The following is a 19,470-nucleotide window of genomic DNA, read 5'->3' on the forward strand; positions in this document are numbered from 1 at the left end:
ATATTTATTAGATAGTGTTATTATGTGTGTAACTGTACTGTGTAATGTATATTTATTAGACAGTGTTAATATGAGTGTAACTGTACTGTGTAATGTATATTTATTAGATAGTGTTAATATGAGTGTAACTGTACTGTGTAATGTATATTTATTAGATAGTGTTAATATGTGTGTAACTGTACTGTGTAATGTATATTTATTAGACAGTGTTAATATGAGTGTAACTGTACTGTGTAATGTATATTTATTAGATAGTGTTATTATGTGTGTAACTGTACTGTGTAATGTATATTTATTATACAGTGTTATTATGTGTGTAACTGTACTGTGTAATGTATATTTATTAGATAGTGTTAATATGAGTGTAACTGTACTGTGTAATGTATATTTATTAGACAGTGTTATGTGTGTAACTGTACTGTGTAATGTATATTTATTAGACAGTGTTATTATGTGTGTAAATGTACTATGTAATGTATATTTATTAGACAGTGTTGTTATGTGTGTTACTGTACTGTGTAATGTATATTTATTAGATAGTGTTAATATGAGTGTAACTGTACTGTGTAATGTATATTTATTAGACAGTGTTGTTATGTGTGTTACTGTACTGTGTAATGTATATTTATTAGACAGTGTTATGTGTGTAACTGTACTGTGTAATGTATATTTATTAGATAGTGTTATTATGTGTGTAACTGTACTGTGTAATGTATATTTATTAGATAGTGTTAATATGAGTGTAACTGTACTGTGTAATGTATTTTTGATGTTTTTAGTGACACTTTTTTGTTTTGTGAAACAATTAACCAGAGCTCTGAAGCTGAGGTAATTATTCTAACGTAAATCGAGATTTTGTTCAAGCGATTGAGTTTACTCTCAACTCGTAAACCAACTATAAGCCAGACGAGCGCAAATACCAATGACAAACCCCCATTTGCGTTCCATTTGTAATCTGGCCTTTATTGTGTGCGCAGACCTTTTGATGACAAAATAAAGCTGCATTATTCATTTCTTTTCAGATATGAAGGTACATTGTTATGGAGATAAAATAATTGTTTTTTTATATATAAATTTACCAGCACAAAACTATAATATAGCAATATAAGAATGTCAACATTTCCACAGTACATTATAGTCCCTGCTCCCAGAACGGCTTACAATCTAGGTAGGGATTAGTATAAATAAGGGTGTAGAGGACTTCTGGCTAAACGTCAATGAAACAACAGAGCAAAAGTCCTCAAAGGAGATTTCCGAAAGGTAGCACAGGAGAAGTGGTCATTATTTGTCAATAAATGCATGTAGGATACTCTATAGTTCAGCTTTCAGAGTGTTTAATCCTATTAAAAGCATTTTTAGTGTTCCAGAGGTCTAGACTATGATCATGCTTGCCAACTGTCACTAGGTGTCTTTGCTATAATTGTCCCATGAGTCTGTCTTGGACTGTAAAACTCCACTTTGAGACGAAAGCTTGGAATGAATGTCAGACTTTGTGAATCAGACATAAGGGGTCGATTTATTATGATGCGCTTGAACATGATCTGCCAGACATTGCTAAATGCCGACAGAATACGCTGTCAGTATTTAACATTGCACAAGCATTTCTAGTGAAATGCTTGTGCAATGCCGCCCCCTGCACATTTGCAGCCAATCGTCCGCTAGCAGGGGGTGTCAATCATCCCGGCCGTATCCGATTGTGCTGATTACTATCCGCTACCTCAGAGGTGGCGAATAAGTTAAGGAGCAGTGGTCTTTGTTGGTCTTATATATATTTGGTCCCCGAGTCTCTTTACATTAGAGCAGTAGAAAAATAAAATAAAACCTGTAAGTCTCTTGCAGTTTACAGATTACACTAAATAATACAATATTTAATATTTTGTCCATATTGTGTGCAATTTACATTGGGTGTGTTGTAGTGGAGAACATGGATGAAGATATGGATATACTCAATAAGCGTGTTCACTACTCCTGTATCCCGTGTACTTCTCCTTTAATTCAGTAGTAAATTTCAATGTCTGACAGAGTTCATCATTAGGAAAAAAGTTACCCTTAAAATAAATAAATAAAAAATATATGTATATATTATAATAACACCTAAACTAACATTTAGTCTAATCACCTGCATCAGTATAAATCTATTTGGGCAGAAATAGTGCAAATATGAGCTAAAAACATAATTTGTGTCAGTAGAGGAAGAAGGAAACATTACAAAGGAATATTTGCCCAAACATGAAGAAAATCCTTGATGAATGCCAAACTGGAGGAAGCTTTTCAATGTCATCTTCAATGTAAATATGTTGGCATATTTCTGTATGTACCAATGATGATGTTAAAATGTAATTCTATAAACCTAACTCACCATTGTCTGTACCAGTGTAGAGCATATGCTCCACAGGATAGATTTGGAATGGGAGCAATTTTTGATCTCAGCCAGAATGACTATTATTGAGTATAACATTTCAAGTTGTTCTTAAAATACATTAGTCTCATCTTATAGTTAAAGAGTTCTTGGTCATTATATCTAAATCTCGAGTAATTTCTTTCATTATCTGTTTTCAATAGTCCTTTTGGCTGGTGTCCGACTCCAAAGTCGCTGCAGGTAGCTACACGAAGACTCCCGAAACCATCAAAGAAAAACTCTGTAGATGCAAAAAAATAAAAAAAATAACATTTTAATTGTAAATCTGTTCTGCTGCTTTAAATTAATTGTGAAGCGAAGATGTCAATTAAACTATATTTAGTTAGCCATTCTCATTTCATGCTAGACTATATATTAGTAAAATCGACGCTAGGGTGCTTCCAATCTTCCTGTATAGTGCAAGATTGTTAAGTTTTATGTGCACTGCCTCACATTTCCTCCTGCAGTGCACTCTGGTCTTCAGATGTCACACCTACAACTCTGCCCCTGCATGTCATGGCTCCGCCTACAAGGTTCCATTACTCACCCTGAGCCTTCAAATTAATAATGGCATCCAGGAAATTTTGGATAGGATGATGTTATATTTTGAATTTAAATTACTACTGTACATTGGAGTTAATAAACACAATTCAACCTTTATAAATAAGTAAAGAAATTAGAACATTTTATTTTTCTTAAGGTCTTACCTGAATGTGCAACTCTTGAGAGCTTGGGATCAAAACCAACCCCCAGAATTTGTCTTGTGTGAGCTAAGAAGAAATTCGCCACTACACCAGCTACTACACAGTTTGGGAAACCCTCAACCTTTTGATAGTAGCCATTTGTCCTGTGAAGGCAGTCGCCATCTTCGCCTCCCATCTGGTATAAGATTTTGAATTTGAAGTCATTACCGCCGAGAGCACCCCCAATCTGAGAAGAAATAAAAAGGATAAGCTCAGGGGCCACTAAAGAACTAATGGTTATTGATTCCAAGTGCAAGTAAAATACTTACACCAGATAGAAGGTTGCTTAGAATTCAATGCAGACTATTAAAAATAAATATATTTATTTAACAAAGGAACATATATTATACAGAAGAATATTTTGGTTCAATCCAACTAGGTTTATGACTACAGCAGTATAATTTAGAAAGGCAGCTTTTTTTGGGGGTGCAATATATCAGGCAAATATAAAGGATAAAGAGGTTTACCAGATGTCCCACTACTGTATAGATGCCAATGTCTAAAAGTAATTAGGTAGCAAATCATAGCACGATCCAAAATACTAAATTAAACAACAACGTCTATATTAACACAATCTATTACTTAAGCAATTTCACTAAGGATCTCATTAAGTCTATTATTTTTCTTCTCTGGTTATTGTTCACATCTATGCTATTAATATGATTAATGATTTGATTACAAATATGTTCTAGTTGTTTGCAGTCAAGACCTTCCTACAAGTGATCTATAATGAACTTGCCTCGTAGACGTTTATATATTGGATAAACACTTACAATATCCAAGTCAGTTTCCTCCAGAATATGAACCATCCTTTTAATGTCAGTCTGTTCGGTAAATATAACATCATCGTCCACCCACAGGAAATATTTAGTGGTAACTTGAGATACAGCAAGATTTCTTCCAGCAAACCAGCCCTAGAGAGATCAGAAGAACATTTATTACAACAGAATTTAAGCCATAACTATAAACCATAAAGTTATCTTGCAAACTATTGCTTGGGTATATTTATTGGGTACATAGACCTTTTACTATGTAGCACTGATATATACTGTGCATATAAAAATATTTATTGTATGTGCAGACCTATATATTTATACATATATATTTCTTTAAAAAAATGATTAGAATATTGCAATGTGAATTATTTATAACTATATTCGGGTTTAGCACTGTAGGTCTAATGTGGTGTCAGGATAGAAAGCGAGCGATAAGTGAGGTTTTTTTGTTTTGTTTTTTAAAGTGTGCTCTATTGAATTCTATAGTGAGAAGAAGTTAACATGGTCGCGAAATTCAAAGTCCTAAAGTTAGTGCACATCGGGTTTCCCTCACTTATTTTTTACTTTGAACTTGTAATATGCATGCTAACCCACCCACGTTAAAAGTTTACTTTCAGCTTTGTTAGTGCAAGAGCGAAAAAAATATTTAGCACACTATCGCCTAGATCACGAGTTTTGTCGGTAAGGCTGTGCGGTGCTAACGAGCCTTTTTTTCTTACCACTCCCTTAAGACAACGCTGGTATTGCGAGTTTTCTGCAAGCCGGCATTAGCCTCAGAAAAATGAGTGTTGAGCAAAATTTAGCTCCACATCTCACCTCGATACCAGCCTTGCTTACGGTAGCGGTAAGCTGGAAAAACATGCTTGTGCACGATTTCCCCATAGGCAACAATGGGGCTGAGCTGGCTGAAAAAAAACCTAACACTTGCAAAAAAGCAGCGTTCAGCTCCTAACGCAGCCCCATACGCCTAGATTTAGAGTTTGGCGTTAGCCGTCAAAACCAGCGTTAGAGGCTCCTAACGCTGGTTTTGGGCTACCGCTGGTATTTAGAGTCAGTCAGGAAAGGGTCTAACGCTCACTTTGCAGCCGCGACTTTTCCATACCGCAGATCCCCTTACGCCATTTGCGTATCCTATCTTTTCAATGGGATCTTTCTAACGCTGGTATTTAGAGTCTTGGCTGAAGTGAGCGTTAGAAATCTAACGACAAAACTCCAGCCGCAGCAAAAAGCCAGGAGTTAAGAGCTTTCTGGGCTAATGCCGGTTCATAAAGCTCTTAACTACTGTGCTCTAAAGTACACTAACACCCATAAACTACCTATGTACCCCTAAACCGAGGTCCCCCCACATCGCCGCCACTCTATTAAAATTTTTTAACCTCTAATCTGCCGACCGCACACCGCCGCCACCTACGTTATCCCTATGTACCCCTAATCTGCTGCCCCTAACACCGCCGCCACCTATATTATATTTATTAACCCCTAATTTGCCGCCCCCAACGTCGCCTCCACCTACCTACAATTATTAACCCCTAATCTGCCGACCGGACCTCACCGCTACTCTAATAAATGTATTAACCCCTAAAGCTAAGTCTAACCCTAACCCTAACACCCCCCTAAGTTAAATAGAATTTAAATCTAACGAAATAAATTAACTCTTATTAAATAAATGATTCCTATTTAAAGCTAAATACTTACCTGTAAAATAAATCCTAATATAGCTACAATATAAATTATAATTATATTGTAGCTATTTTAGGATTAATATTTATTTTACAGGCAACTTTGTATTTATTTTAACCAGGTACAATAGCTATTAAATAGTTAATAACTATTTAATAGCTACCTAGTTAAAATAATTACAAAATTACCTGTATAATAAATCCTAACCTAAGTTACAATTAAACCTAACACTACACTATCAATAAATTAATTAAATACAACACCTACAAATAAATACAATTAAATAAACTAACTAAAGTACAAAAAATAAAAAAGAACTAAGTTACAAAAAATAAAAAAATATTTACAAATATTAGAAAAATATTACAACAATCTTAAGCTAATTACACCTACTCTAAGCCCCCTAATAAAATAATAAAGCCCCCCAAAATAAAAAAATGCCCTACCCTATTCTAAAATAAAAATAGAAAAGCTCTTTTACCTTACCAGCCCTTAAAAGGGCGGGACATGCCCCAAAGAATTCAGCTCTTTTGCCTGGAAAAAAACCCATACAATAGCCCCCCCCCCCAACATTACAACCCACCACCCACATACCCCTAATCTAACCCAAACCCCCCTTAAATAAACCTAACACTAAGCCCCTGAAGATCTTCCTACCTTATCTTCACCATGCTGGGTATCACCGATCGGTCCAGGCTCCGATGTCTTGATCCAAGCCCAAGCGGGGGCTGAAGACGTCCATCCTCCGGCTGAAGTCTTGATCCAAGCCCAAGCGGGGGCTGAAGACGTCCATCCTCCGGCTGAAGTCTTGATCCAAGCGGCGGCTGAAGAAGTCCATCATCGGGCAGAAGTCTTCATCCTATCCGGGCAGAAGAGGAGATCCGGACCGGTAGACATCTTCATCCAAGCGGCATCTTCTATCTTCTTCCATCCGACGATGAGCGGCTCCATCTTCAAGACCTCCGGCGCGGATCCATCCTCTTCTTCCGACGACTAGACGACGAATGAAGGTTCCTTTAAGGGACGTCATCCAAGATGGCGTCCCTCGAATTCCGATTGGCTGATAGGATTCGATCAGCCAATCGGAATTAAGGTAGGAAAATTCTGATTGGCTGATGGAATCAGCCAATCAGATTCAAGTTCAATCCGATTAGCTGATCCAATCAGCCAATCAGATTGAGCTCACATTCTATTATAAACTACCTATGTACCCCTAAACCGAGGTCCCCCCACATCGCCGCCACTCTATTAAAAATTTTTAACCCCTAATCTGCTGTCCGAACGCCACCGCAAGGTACGTTATACTTATGTAACCCTAATCTGCTGCCCCTAACATCGCCGACCCCTATATTATATTTATTAACCCCTAATCTGCCCCCCTCTTCAGCCGCCGCTTGGATCAAGACTTAAGCCGGAGGATGGACATCTTCAGCCCCTGCTTGGGCTTGGATCAAGACTTCAGCCGGAGGATGGACATCTTCAGCCCCCGCTTGGGCTTGGATCAAGACATCGGAGCCGGGAACGATCGGTGATACCTGGCATGGTGAAGACAAGGTAGGAAGATCTTCAGGGGCTTAGTGTTAGGTTTATTTAAGGGGGGTTTGGGTTAGATTAGGGGTATGTGGGTGGTGGGTTGTAATGTTGGGGGCGGTATTGTATGGTTTTATTTACAGGCAAAAGAGCTGAATTCTTTGGGGCATGCCCCGCAAAGGGCCCTTTTAAGGGCTGGTAAGGTAAAAGAGCTTTGAACTTTTGTAATTTAGAATAGGGTAGGGGGTATTTTGGGGGTCTTTGTTATTTTATTAGGGGGCTTAGAGTAGGTGTAATTAGTTTAAAATTGTTGTAATTTTTTTCTAATGTTTGTAAATATTTTTTTATTTTTTGTAACTTAGTTCTTTTTTATTTTTTGTACTTTAGTTAGTTTATTTAATTGTATTTATTTGTAGGAATTGTACTTAATTTATTTATTGATAGTGTAGTGTTAGCTTTAATTGTAGATAATTGTAGGTAGTTTATTTAATTTATTTATTGATAGTGTAGTGTTAGGTTTAATTGTAACTTAGGTTAGGATTTATTTTACAGGTAATTTTGTAATTATTTTAACTAGGTAGATACTAAATAGTTCTTAACTATTTAATAGCTATTGTACCTGGTTAAAATAAATACAAAGTTGCCTGTAAAATAAATATTAATCCTAAAATAGCTACAATATAATTATAATTTATATTGTAGCTATATTAGGGTTTATTTTACAGGTGAGTATTTAGATTTAAATAGGAATAATTTATTTAATAAGAGTTAATTTATTTCGTTAGATACAAATTATATTTAACTTAGGGGGGTGTTAGTGTTAGGGTTAGACTTAACTTTAGGGGTTAATACATTTATTATAGTAGCTGTGAGCTCCGATCGGCAGATTAGGGGTTAATTATTGTAGGTAGCTGGCGGCAACGTTGTGGGGATTAGGGGTTAATAAATATAATATAGGGGTCGGCGGTGTTAGGGGAAGCAGATTAGGGGTACATAGGGATAATGTAGGTAGCGGCGGTATACGGAGGGGTTAAAAAAATATGCAGGTGTCAGCGATAGCAGGGGCGGCAGATTAGGGGTTAATAAGTGTAAGGTTAGGGGTGTGTAGACTCGGGGTACATGTTAGAGTGTTAGGTGCAGACGTAGGAAGTGTTTCCCCATAGAGAACAATGGGGCTGCGTTAAGAGCTGAACGCTGCTTTTTTGCAGGTGTTAGGTTTTTTTTCAGCTCAAACTGCCCCATTGTTTTCTATGGGGATATCGTGCACGAGCACGTTTTTGAAGCTGGCCGCGTCCGTAAGCTCACCTCAGCTGGTATCTGGAGTTGCAGTGGCGTTAAATTATGCTCTACGCTCCCTTTTTGGAGCCTAACGCACTGAAAACCCAGCCATTCGAACTCTAAATACCAGCGGTATTTAAAAGGTGCGGGAGAAAAAAAGCACGCGTAGCTAACGCACCCCTTTGGCCGCCAAACTCTAAATCTAGCCGTAAATCTAGCCGATTGTTTCCTATGGGGAAAGAAAAAAATATGTCTGCATCTAACACCCTAACATGAACCCCGAGTCTAAACACCCCTATCTTACACTTATTAACCCCTAATCTGCCGCCCCAACATCGTCGTCACCAGCATTATACTATTAACCCCTAATCTGCCGCTCCGGACACTGCCACCACATACATTATACTTATAAACCCCTAATCTGCTGCCCCTAACATCACCGCCACCTACATTATAGTTATTAACCCCTAATCTGCCCCCCCAACGTCGTCACAACTATATTAAATTAATTAACCCCTAATCTGCCGCCGCCAACGTCGCCGCAACTATAATAAAGTTATTAACTCCTAAACCTAAGTCTAACCCTAACCCTAACACCCCCCTAACTTAAATATAATTTTAATAAATCTAAATAAATACAATTAAATAAATGATTCCTATTTAAAAATAAATACTTACCTATAAAATAAACCATATGATAGCTACAATATAACTAATAGTTACATTGTAGCCATTTTAGGATTTATTTTTATTTTACAGGCAACTTTGTATTTATTTTAACTAGGTACAATAGTTATTAAATAGTTATTAACTGTTTAATAGCTACCTAGCTAAAATAAGTACAAAATTACCTGTAAAATAAATCCTAACACTACACTATAATTAAACTAATTACCTAAACTACCTAAGTAATCATCTCTTTTACCTGTAAAAAAAAGAATACAATACCTCCCCCAAACATTAAAACCCACCACCCACACACCCCTACTCTAAAACCCACCCAATCCCCCCTTAAAAAAACCTAACACTACCCCATTGAAGATCACCCTACCTTGAGCCGTCTTCACCCAGCCGGGCACAAGTGGTCATCCGATCCGGCCAGATGTTTTCATCCGATGGGGCAGAAGAGGACATCCAGACTGGCAGAAGTCTTCATCCTATCCGGGCAGAAGAGGACATCCGGACCGGGAGAAGGCTTCATCCAAGCGGAATCTTCTATCTTCATCCATCCGACGAGGAGCGACTCCATCTTGAAGACATCCGGCGCGGAGCATCCTTCCAGCATGACGACTAATGATGAATGACGGTTCCTTTAAATGACGTCATCCAAGATGGCGTCCCTCGAATTCCGATTGGCTGATAGGATTCTATCAGCCAATCGGAATTAAGGTAGGAAAAATCCTATTGGCTGATGCAATCAGCCAATCGGATTGAAGTTCAATCCGATTGGCTGATTGGATCAGCCAATAGAATTGACCTCGCATTCTATTGGCTGATCCAATCAGCCAATAGGATTGAACTTCAATCCGATTGGCTGATTAAATCAACCAATCAGATTTTTCCTACCTTTATTTCGATTGGCTGATAGAATCCTATCAGCCAATCGGAATTCGAGGGATGCCATCTTGGATGACGTCATTTAAAGGAACCATCATTCGTCGTTAGTCATCGTGCTGGAAGGATGCTCCGCACCAGATGTCTTCAAGATGGAGTTGCTCCTCGTCGGATGGATGAAGATAGAAGATGCCGCTTGGATGAAGCCTTCTCCCAGTCCTGATGTCCTCTTCTGCCCGGATAGGATGAAGACTTCTGCCGGTCTGGATGTCCTCTTCTGCCCCATCGGATGAACACTTCTGGACAGATCGGATGACCACTTGTGCCCGGCTGGGTGAAGACGGCTCAAGGTAGGGTGATCTTCAATGGGGTAGTGTTAGGGTTTTTTTTAAGGGGGGATTGGGTGGGTTTTAGAGTAGGGGTGTGTGGGTGGTGGGTTGTAATGTTGGGGGGTATTGTATTCATATTTTACAGGTAAAAGAGCTGATTACTTTGGGGCAATGCCCCGCAAAAGGCCCTTTTAAGGGCTATTTGTAATTTAGTATAGGGTAGGGCATTTTATTATTTTGGGGGGCTTTTTTATTTTATTAGGGTGCTTAGATTAGGTGTAATTAGTTTAAACTTTTGTAAAAAAAAAAAATAAATCTGTAATTTAGTGGGCTTTTTTTTCTTCGTAATTTAGTTTATTGAATTTAATTGTAATTAATTGTTTGTAGTTTAGGTAATTTATTTAATGATAGTGTAGTGTTAGATGTAATTGTAACTTAGGTTAGGATTTATTTTACAGGTAATTTTGTACTTATTTTAGCTAGGTAGTTATTAAATAGTTAATAACTATTTAATAACTATTGTACCTAGTTAAAATAAATACAAAGTTGCCTGTAAAATAAATATAAATCCTAAAATAGATACAATGTAATTATTAATTTAGTTTTAAATATTAATAATTTATTTCATTTTGTTAAATTAATTAACTTTAATTTAAATTATATTTAAGTTAGGGGGGGTTTAGGGTTAGGTTTATACTTAGGTTTATGGGTTAATACCTTTAATATAATAGCGGCGACGTTGGGGGTGGCAGATTAGGGGTTAATAAATGTAAGTAGGTTTCTGCAATGTTAGGGCAGGCAGATTAGGGGTTAATAAAATTTAACTAGTGTTTGCGAGGCAGGAGTGCGGCAGTTTAGGGGTTAATACATTTATTAAAGTGCCCGCGATGTCCGGTCGGCAGATTAGGGGTTAATAAGTGCAGTTAGGTGGCGGCGACATTGGGGGCAGCAGATTAGGGGTTAATAAATATAATGTAGGTGTCGCCGATGTTAGGGGCAGCAGATTAGGGGTTCATTGGTATAATGTAGGTGGCGGCGAAGTCCGGCCGGCAGATTAGGGGTTAAAATAATTTATTTAAGTGTTTGCGATGTGTGTGAAGTTCAATATATACTGTGCATATATAAACATTTATTGTGTGTGTAGACGTTTTGTAATACAGAATTTAATTACTGATATATAATGTGCATGTAAAAACATATATTGTGTGTGCAGACCTTTTGTAATGCAGCATTTTTTCCTGATATATACTGTGCATATATAAACATTTATTGTGTGTGCAGACCTTTTGAAATGCAGCACTTAATTACTGATATATACTGTGCATATATAAACATTTATTGTGTGTGCAGACCATATGTAATGTGGCACTTAATTACTGATATATACTGTGCATATATAAACATTTATTGTGTGTGCAGACCATATGTAATGCAGCACTTAATTATTGATCTATACTGTGCATATAAACATTTATTGTGTGTGCAGACCTTATGTAATGCAGCACTTAATTACTGATCTATACCGTGCATATAAACATTTATTGTGTGTGCAGACCTTTTGTAATGCAGCACGTAATAACTGATCTATACTGTGCATATATAAATATGTATTGTGTGTGCAGACCTTATGTAATGCAGCACTTAATTACTGATATATACTGTGCATATATAAACATTTATTGTGTGTGCAGACCTTATGTAATGCAGCACTTAGTTACTGATATATACTGTGCATATATAAACATTTATTGTGTGTGCAGACCTTATTTAATGCAGCACTTAATTACTGATATATACTGTGCATATATAAACATTTATTGTGTGTGCAGACCTTATGTAATGCAGCACTTAATTACTGATATATACTGTGCATATATAAACATTTATTGTGTGTGTAGACCTTATGTAATACGACACTTAATTACTGATATATACTGTGCATATATAAACATTTATTGTGTGTGTAGACTTTTTGTAATGCAGCATTTAATTGCTGATATATAATGTGTATGTATAAACATATATTGTGTGTGTAGACTTTTTGTAATGCAGCATTTAATTACTGATATATACTGTGCATATAAACATTTATTGTGTGTGCAGACCTTTTGTAATGCAGCACTTAATTACTGATATATTCTGTGCATATATAAACATTTATTGTGTGTGCAGACCTTTTGTAATGCAGCACTTAATTACTGATATATACTGTGCATATGTAAACATTTGTGTGTGCAGACCTTATGTAATACAGCACTTAATTACTGATATATACTGTGCATATATAAACATTTATTTTGTGTGCAGACCTTTTGTAATGCAGCACGTAATAACTGATCTATACTGTGCATATATAAATATTTATTGTGTGTGCAGACCTTATGTAATGCAGCACTTAATTACTGATATATACTGTGCATATATAAACATTTATTGTGTGTGCAGATCTTATGTAATGTAGCCCGTAATTACTGATATATACTGTGCATATATAAACATTTGTGTGTGTGCAGAACTTTTGTAATGCAGCACGTAATTACTGATATATACTGTACATATATAAACATTTATTGTGTGTGCAGACCTTATGTAATACAGCACTTAATTACTGATATATACTGTGCATATATAAACATTTATTGTGTGTGCAAACCTTTGTAATGCAGCACTTAATTACTGATATATACTGTGCATATATAAACATTTACTGTGTGTGCAGACCTTTTGTAATGCAGCACTTAATTACTGATCTATACTGTGCATATATAAATATTTATTGTGTGTGCAGACCTTTTGTAACGCAGCACTTAATTACTGATATATACTGTGCATATATAAACATTTATTGTGTGTGCAGACCTTTTGTAATGCAGCACTTAATTACTGGCATATACTGTGCATATATAAACATTTATTGTGTGTGCAGACCTTATGTAATGTAGCACTTAATTACTGACATATACTGTGCATATATAAACATTTATTGTGTGTGCAGACCGTATGTAATGCAGCACTTAATTACTGATATATACTGTGCATAGATGAACATTTATTGTGTGTGCAGACCTTATGTAATGCAGCACTTAGTTACTGATATATACTGTGCATATATAAACATTTATTGTGTGTGCAGACCTTATGTAATGCGGCACTTAATTACTGATATATACTGTGCATATATAAACATTTATTGTGTGTGCAGACCTTATGTAATGCTGCACTTAATTACTGATATATACTGTGCATATATAAACATTTATTGTGTGTGCAGATCTTATGTAATGTAGCACTTAATTACTGATATATACTGTGCATATAAACATTTATTGTGTGTGCAGACCTTTTGTAATGCAGCACTTAATTACTGATATATTCTGTGCATATATAAACATTTATTGTGTGTGCAGACCTTTTGTAATGCAGCACTTAATTACTGATATATACTGTGCATATGTAAACATTTGTGTGTGCAGACCTTATGTAATACAGCACTTAATTACTGATATATACTGTGCATATATAAACATTTATTTTGTGTGCAGACCTTTTGTAATGCAGCACGTAATAACTGATCTATACTGTGCATATATAAATATTTATTGTGTGTGCAGACCTTTTGTAATGCAGCACGTAATTACTGATATATACTGTACATATATAAACATTTATTGTGTGTGCAGACCTTATGTAATACAGCACTTAATTACTGATATATACTGTGCATATATAAACATTTATTGTGTGTGCAAACCTTTGTAATGCAGCACTTAATTACTGATATATATACAGGTATACCCCGCTCATACAGCGGGTTAGGGACCGGAGCCCCGCTGTAAAGTGAAAACCGCCTTAAAGTGAAACAAGGCAGTTTTAGCTTTCTTTTAAGTGTTTAAAATCCTGAAAACATGATTGAACTAACATATATTAGGGGTGCAATAGTGCTACGTTTAGTTTAACACTAGCACAGCAAGTATTCAATTGGTATTCAATAAATACTGTACCTGTAAAATTGTGACAATTACTGTAGTAAAATGTGCCAGACTATAGCACTGAGACACAGATTGCACTGCAATGCAGTTAACGGAGTGAACTAAGCATAACAAAATGATGCCAGTCACTTTTCTAGCAATCTCACAATGATTATAGCACTGTTTCGAAATCCTTGGAGGTTGAACTTCAGCTCCACAAAGCGCTGTATTAGCGAATCGCTGTAAAGTGAAGCGCTGTAAAGTGAGGTATACCTGTACTGTGCATATATAAACATTTACTGTGTGTGCAGACCTTTTGTAATGCAGCACTTAATTACTGATCTATACTGTGCATATATAAATATTTATTGTGTGTGCAGACCTTTTGTAACGCAGCACTTAATTACTGATATATACTGTGCATATATAAACATTTATTGTGTGTGCAGACCTTTTGTAATGCAGCACTTAATTACTGATATATACTGTGCATATATAAACATTTATTGTGTGTGCAGACCTTATGTAATGTAGCATTTAATTACTGACATATACTGTGCATATATAAACATTTATTGTGTGTGCAGACCGTATGTAATGCAGCACTTAATTACTGATATATACTGTGCATAGATGAACATTTATTGTGTGTGCAGACCTTATGTAATGCAGCACATAATTACTGATATATACTGTGCATATATAAACATTTATTGTGTGTGCAGACCTTATGTAATGCTGCACTTAATTACTGATATATACTGTGCATATATAAACATTTATTGTGTGTGCAGACCTTATGTAATGCATCACTTAATTACTGATATATACTGTGCATATATAAACATTTATTGTGTGTGCAGATCTTATGTAATGTAGCACTTAATTACTGATATATACTGTGCATATATAAACATTTATTGTGTGTGCACACCTTATGTAATACAGCACTTAATTACTGATATATACTGTGCATATATAAACATTTATTGTGTGTGCAGACCTTTTGTAATACAGCACTTAATTACTGATATATACTGTGCATATATAAACATTTATTGTGTGTGCAGACAATGGGCGCGATCCGATATAGATCGCAGTTTGCGGCGCAAGCGAGGGAACCAGCGTCGCCCGCAGTTTCAGCTCGCAACTCGAGCTATCCCATATAGGTCGCCGTCAGATGCTAACGTGCCGTAAGTCTGACAAACCAGCGATGTCCAGAAATCTGCGCAAGTACAAATTTCTGGCGTCGCCAGTGACTTGCGCCACGTTAGAATCTGCCGGCGCCTATAAAACCTGACTAAAGTCTAAAACACCCGCACTGTCTAACACGCCTCCCTAACATAGCCCGCACTGTCTAACACGCCTCCCTAACATAGCCCGCACTGTCTAACCCTCTATCCGCTATCCCCCCTCACTAGCCTAACAATAAAAAAGCTATTAACCCCTAAACCGCCGCTCCCGTACCCCGCCGCAACCTAATAAAGTTATTAACCCCTAAACCGCCGCTCCCGTACTCCGCCGCCAGCTATATTATATCTATAACTTCCTAAAGTGAGCCCCTAACACCGCCGCCATCTATATTAAAATTATTAACCCCTAATGTAAGCCCCTTACACCGCCGCCATCTCTATTAAAATGATTAACCCTTAATTTAATCTACCTACCCCGCCGCCAGCTATATTATCTATATTAACCCTAAGTATATTATAGTTAATATAGTTATTACATTATATATATTAACTATATTAACCCTAATTATATTAGGGTTAATATAGTTAATATAGTTACTATAGTATTTATATTAACTATATTAACTCTATCTAACCCTAACACCCCTAACTAAATTTATATTAAATTAATCTAATTCATTTATAAACTAAAATATTCCTATTTAAATCTAAATACTTACCTATCAAATAAACCCTAAGATAGCTACAATATAATTAATAATTACATTGTAGCTATGTTAGGGTTAATATTTATTTTACAGGTAAATTGTTAATTATTTTAACTAGGTATAATAGATATTAAATAGTTATTAACTATTTAATATCTACCTAGTTAAAATAATTACCCAATTACCTGTAAAATAAATCCTAACCTAAGTTATAAATACACCTACACTATCAATAAATTTAATAAACTACAAACATCTATCTAAAAATACAATTAAATTAACTAAACTAAATTACAAAAAAAAAAACACTAAATTACAAAAAATAAAAAAAAGATTACAAGATTTTTAAGCTAATTACACCTATTCTAAGCCCCCTAATAAAATAATAAACCCCCAAAATAAAAAAAAATTCCCTGCCCTATTCTAAATTAAACAAATTTCAAATCTCTTTACCTTACCAGCCCTTAAAAGGGCCTTTTGTGGGGCATGCCCCAAAGAATTCAGCTCTTTTGCATACAACAAATACAATCCCCCCCCCCATTACAACCCACCACCCACATACCCCTATTCTAAAACCACCCAAACCCCCCTTAAAAAAGCCTAACACTACCCCCCTGAAGATCTCCCTACCTTGTCTTCACCACACCGGGCCGAACTCCTGATCCGATCCGGGCGATGTCTTCCTCCAAGCGGCAAAGAAGAATTCTTCCTCCGGCGATGTCTTCCTCCAAGCGGCAAAGAAGAATTCTTCCTCCGGCGACGTCTTCCTCCAAGCGGCAGCAAAGTCTTCATTCTTCCGGCGGCATCTTCAATCTTCTTTCTTCGCTCCGCCGCCGCGGAGCATCCATCCCGGCCGACTGCTGTACTACGAATGATGTACCTTTAAATGACGTCATCCAAGATGGCGTCCGCCGAATTCCGATTGGCTGATAGGATTCTATCAGCCAATCGGAATTAAGTTAGAAAAATCTGATTGGCTGATTGAATCAGCCAATCAGATTCAAGTTCAATCCGATTGGCTGATCCGAACAGCCAATCAGATTGAGCTCGCATTCTATTGGCTGATCGGAACAGCCAATAGAATGCGAGCTCAATCTGATTGGCTGATTGGATCAGCCAATCGGATTGAACTTGAATCTGATTGGCTGATTCAATCAGCCAATCAGATTTTTCTAACTTAATTCCGATTGGCTGATAGAATCCTATCAGCTAATCGGAATTCGGCGGACGCCATCTTGGATGACGTCATTTAAAGGTACATCATTCGTAGTACAGCAGTCGGCCGTGATGGATGCTCCGCGGCGGCGGAGCGAAGAAAGAAGATTGAAGATGCCGCCGGAAGAATGAAGACTTTGCTGCCGCTTGGAGGAAGACGTCGCCGGAGGAAGAATTCTTCATTGCCGCTTGGAGGAAGACATCGCCGGAGGAAGAATTCTTCTTTGCCGCTTGGAGGAAGACATCGCCCGGATCGGATCAGGAGTTCGGCCCGGTGTGGTGAAGACAAGGTAGGGAGATCTTCAGGGGGGTAGTGTTAGGCTTTTTTAAGGGGGGTTTGGGTGGTTTTAGAATAGGGGTATGTGGGTGGTGGGTTGTAATGGGGGGGGGGATTGTATTTGTTGTATGCAAAAGAGCTGAATTCTTTGGGGCATGCCCCACAAAAGGCCCTTTTAAGGGCTGGTAAGGTAAAGAGCTTTGAAATTTGTTTAATTTAGAATAGGGCAGGGAATTTTTTTTATTTTGGGGGTTTATTATTTTATTAGGGGGCTTAGAATAGGTGTAATTAGCTTAAAAATCTTATAATCTTTTTTTTAATTTTTGTAATTTAGTGTTTGTTTTTTTTTGTAATTTAGTTTAGTTAATTTAATTGTATTTTTAGATAGATGTTTGTAGTTTATTAAATTTATTGATAGTGTAGGTGTATTTATAACTTAGGTTAGGATTTATTTTACAGGTAATTGGGTAATTATTTTAACTAGGTAGATATTAAATAGTTAATAACTATTTAATATCTATTATACCTAGTTAAAATAATTAACAATTTACCTGTAAAATAAATATTAACCCTAACATAGCTACAATGTAATTATTAATTACATTGTAGCTATCTTAGGGTTTATTTGATAGGTAAGTATTTAGATTTAAATAGGAATATTTTAGTTTATAAATGAATTAGATTAATTTAATATAAATTTAGTTAGGGTTAGATAGAGTTAATATAGTTAATATAAATACTATAGTAACTATATTAACTATATAAACCCTAATATAATTAGGGTTAATATAGTTAATATATATAATGTAATACCTATATTAACTATAATATACTTAGGGTTAATATAGATAATATAGCTGGCGGCGGGGTAGGTAGATTAAATTAGGGGTTAATCATTTTAATAGAGATGGCGGCGGTGTAAGGGGCTTACATTAGGGGTTAATAATATTAATATAGCTGGCGGCAGTATAGGGGGATTAGATTAGGGGTTAATAATTTTTATATAGGTGGCGGCGGTGTAAGGGGTCAGATTAGGGGATAGATAAGGTAGATGGCGGCGGTTTTAGGGGCTCACAGTAGGGGGTTAGTTTATGTAGATGGCGGCGGGGTCCGGGAGCGGCGGTTTAGGGGTTAATAACTTTATTAGGGATTTCGGGGGGGGGGGGGATCGCGGTTGACAGGTAGATAGACATTGCGCATGCGTTAGGTGTTAGGTTTATTTTAGAAGATCGCGGTTGACAGGGAGATAGACATTGCGCATGCGTTAGGTGTTAGGTTTATTTTCTAGTTAGTTTAGGGAGTTACGGGGCTCCAATAGTCAGCGTAAGGCTTCTTACGACTGCTTTTTGTGGCGAGGTGAAAATGGAGTAAGTTTTCTCCATTTTCGCCACGTAAGTCCTTACGCTGCATATTGGATACCAAACTGCGCTGGTTTGGTATACCTGCCTATGGCCCAAAAAACTACGGGCGACGGCAGAAATATACGCGCGTAACTTCTAGGTTACGCCGTATATAGGATACCAAATCAGCGTAAATATTGGCGTCGCCGGCTTTTGCGGGCGACGCTGTATATCGGATTGACCCCCTTATGTAATACAGCACTTAATTACTGATATATACTGTGCATAGATAAACATTTATTTTGTGTGCAGACCTTTTGTGATGCAGCACTTAATTACTGATCTATACTGTACATATATAAACATTTATTGTGTGTGCAGACCTTATGTAATGCAGCACATAATTACTGATATATACTGTGCATATATAAACATTTATTGTGTGTGCAGACCTTATGTAATGCAGCACTTAATTACTGATA

General features: G+C 36.7%; 1 protein-coding gene across 3 annotated transcripts in view; it reads right to left on the reverse strand.

Moving 5' to 3' along the window:
• Nucleotides 1-942: 942 nt before the first annotated feature.
• LOC128665791 (beta-1,4 N-acetylgalactosaminyltransferase 2-like) overlaps nucleotides 943-19,470 on the reverse strand; it is a 358,995-nt gene continuing 340,467 nt past the window's right edge. For all 3 annotated transcript variants that reach the window (XM_053719993.1, XM_053719991.1, XM_053719992.1), the window contains 3 exons: nucleotides 3,915-4,055; nucleotides 3,106-3,328; nucleotides 943-2,639 (listed from right to left, as the gene is read on the reverse strand). In XM_053719993.1, coding sequence (XP_053575968.1) covers nucleotides 2,443-2,639; nucleotides 3,106-3,328; nucleotides 3,915-4,055 — 561 coding nt within the window. In that variant the 3' untranslated portion in view covers nucleotides 943-2,442. The remainder of the gene's footprint in view (nucleotides 2,640-3,105; nucleotides 3,329-3,914; nucleotides 4,056-19,470) is intronic.

Source organism: Bombina bombina, chromosome 7 (assembly GCF_027579735.1).
Source record: "Bombina bombina isolate aBomBom1 chromosome 7, aBomBom1.pri, whole genome shotgun sequence".
In the NCBI taxonomy this organism is placed as follows: Eukaryota; Metazoa; Chordata; class Amphibia; order Anura; family Bombinatoridae; genus Bombina; species Bombina bombina.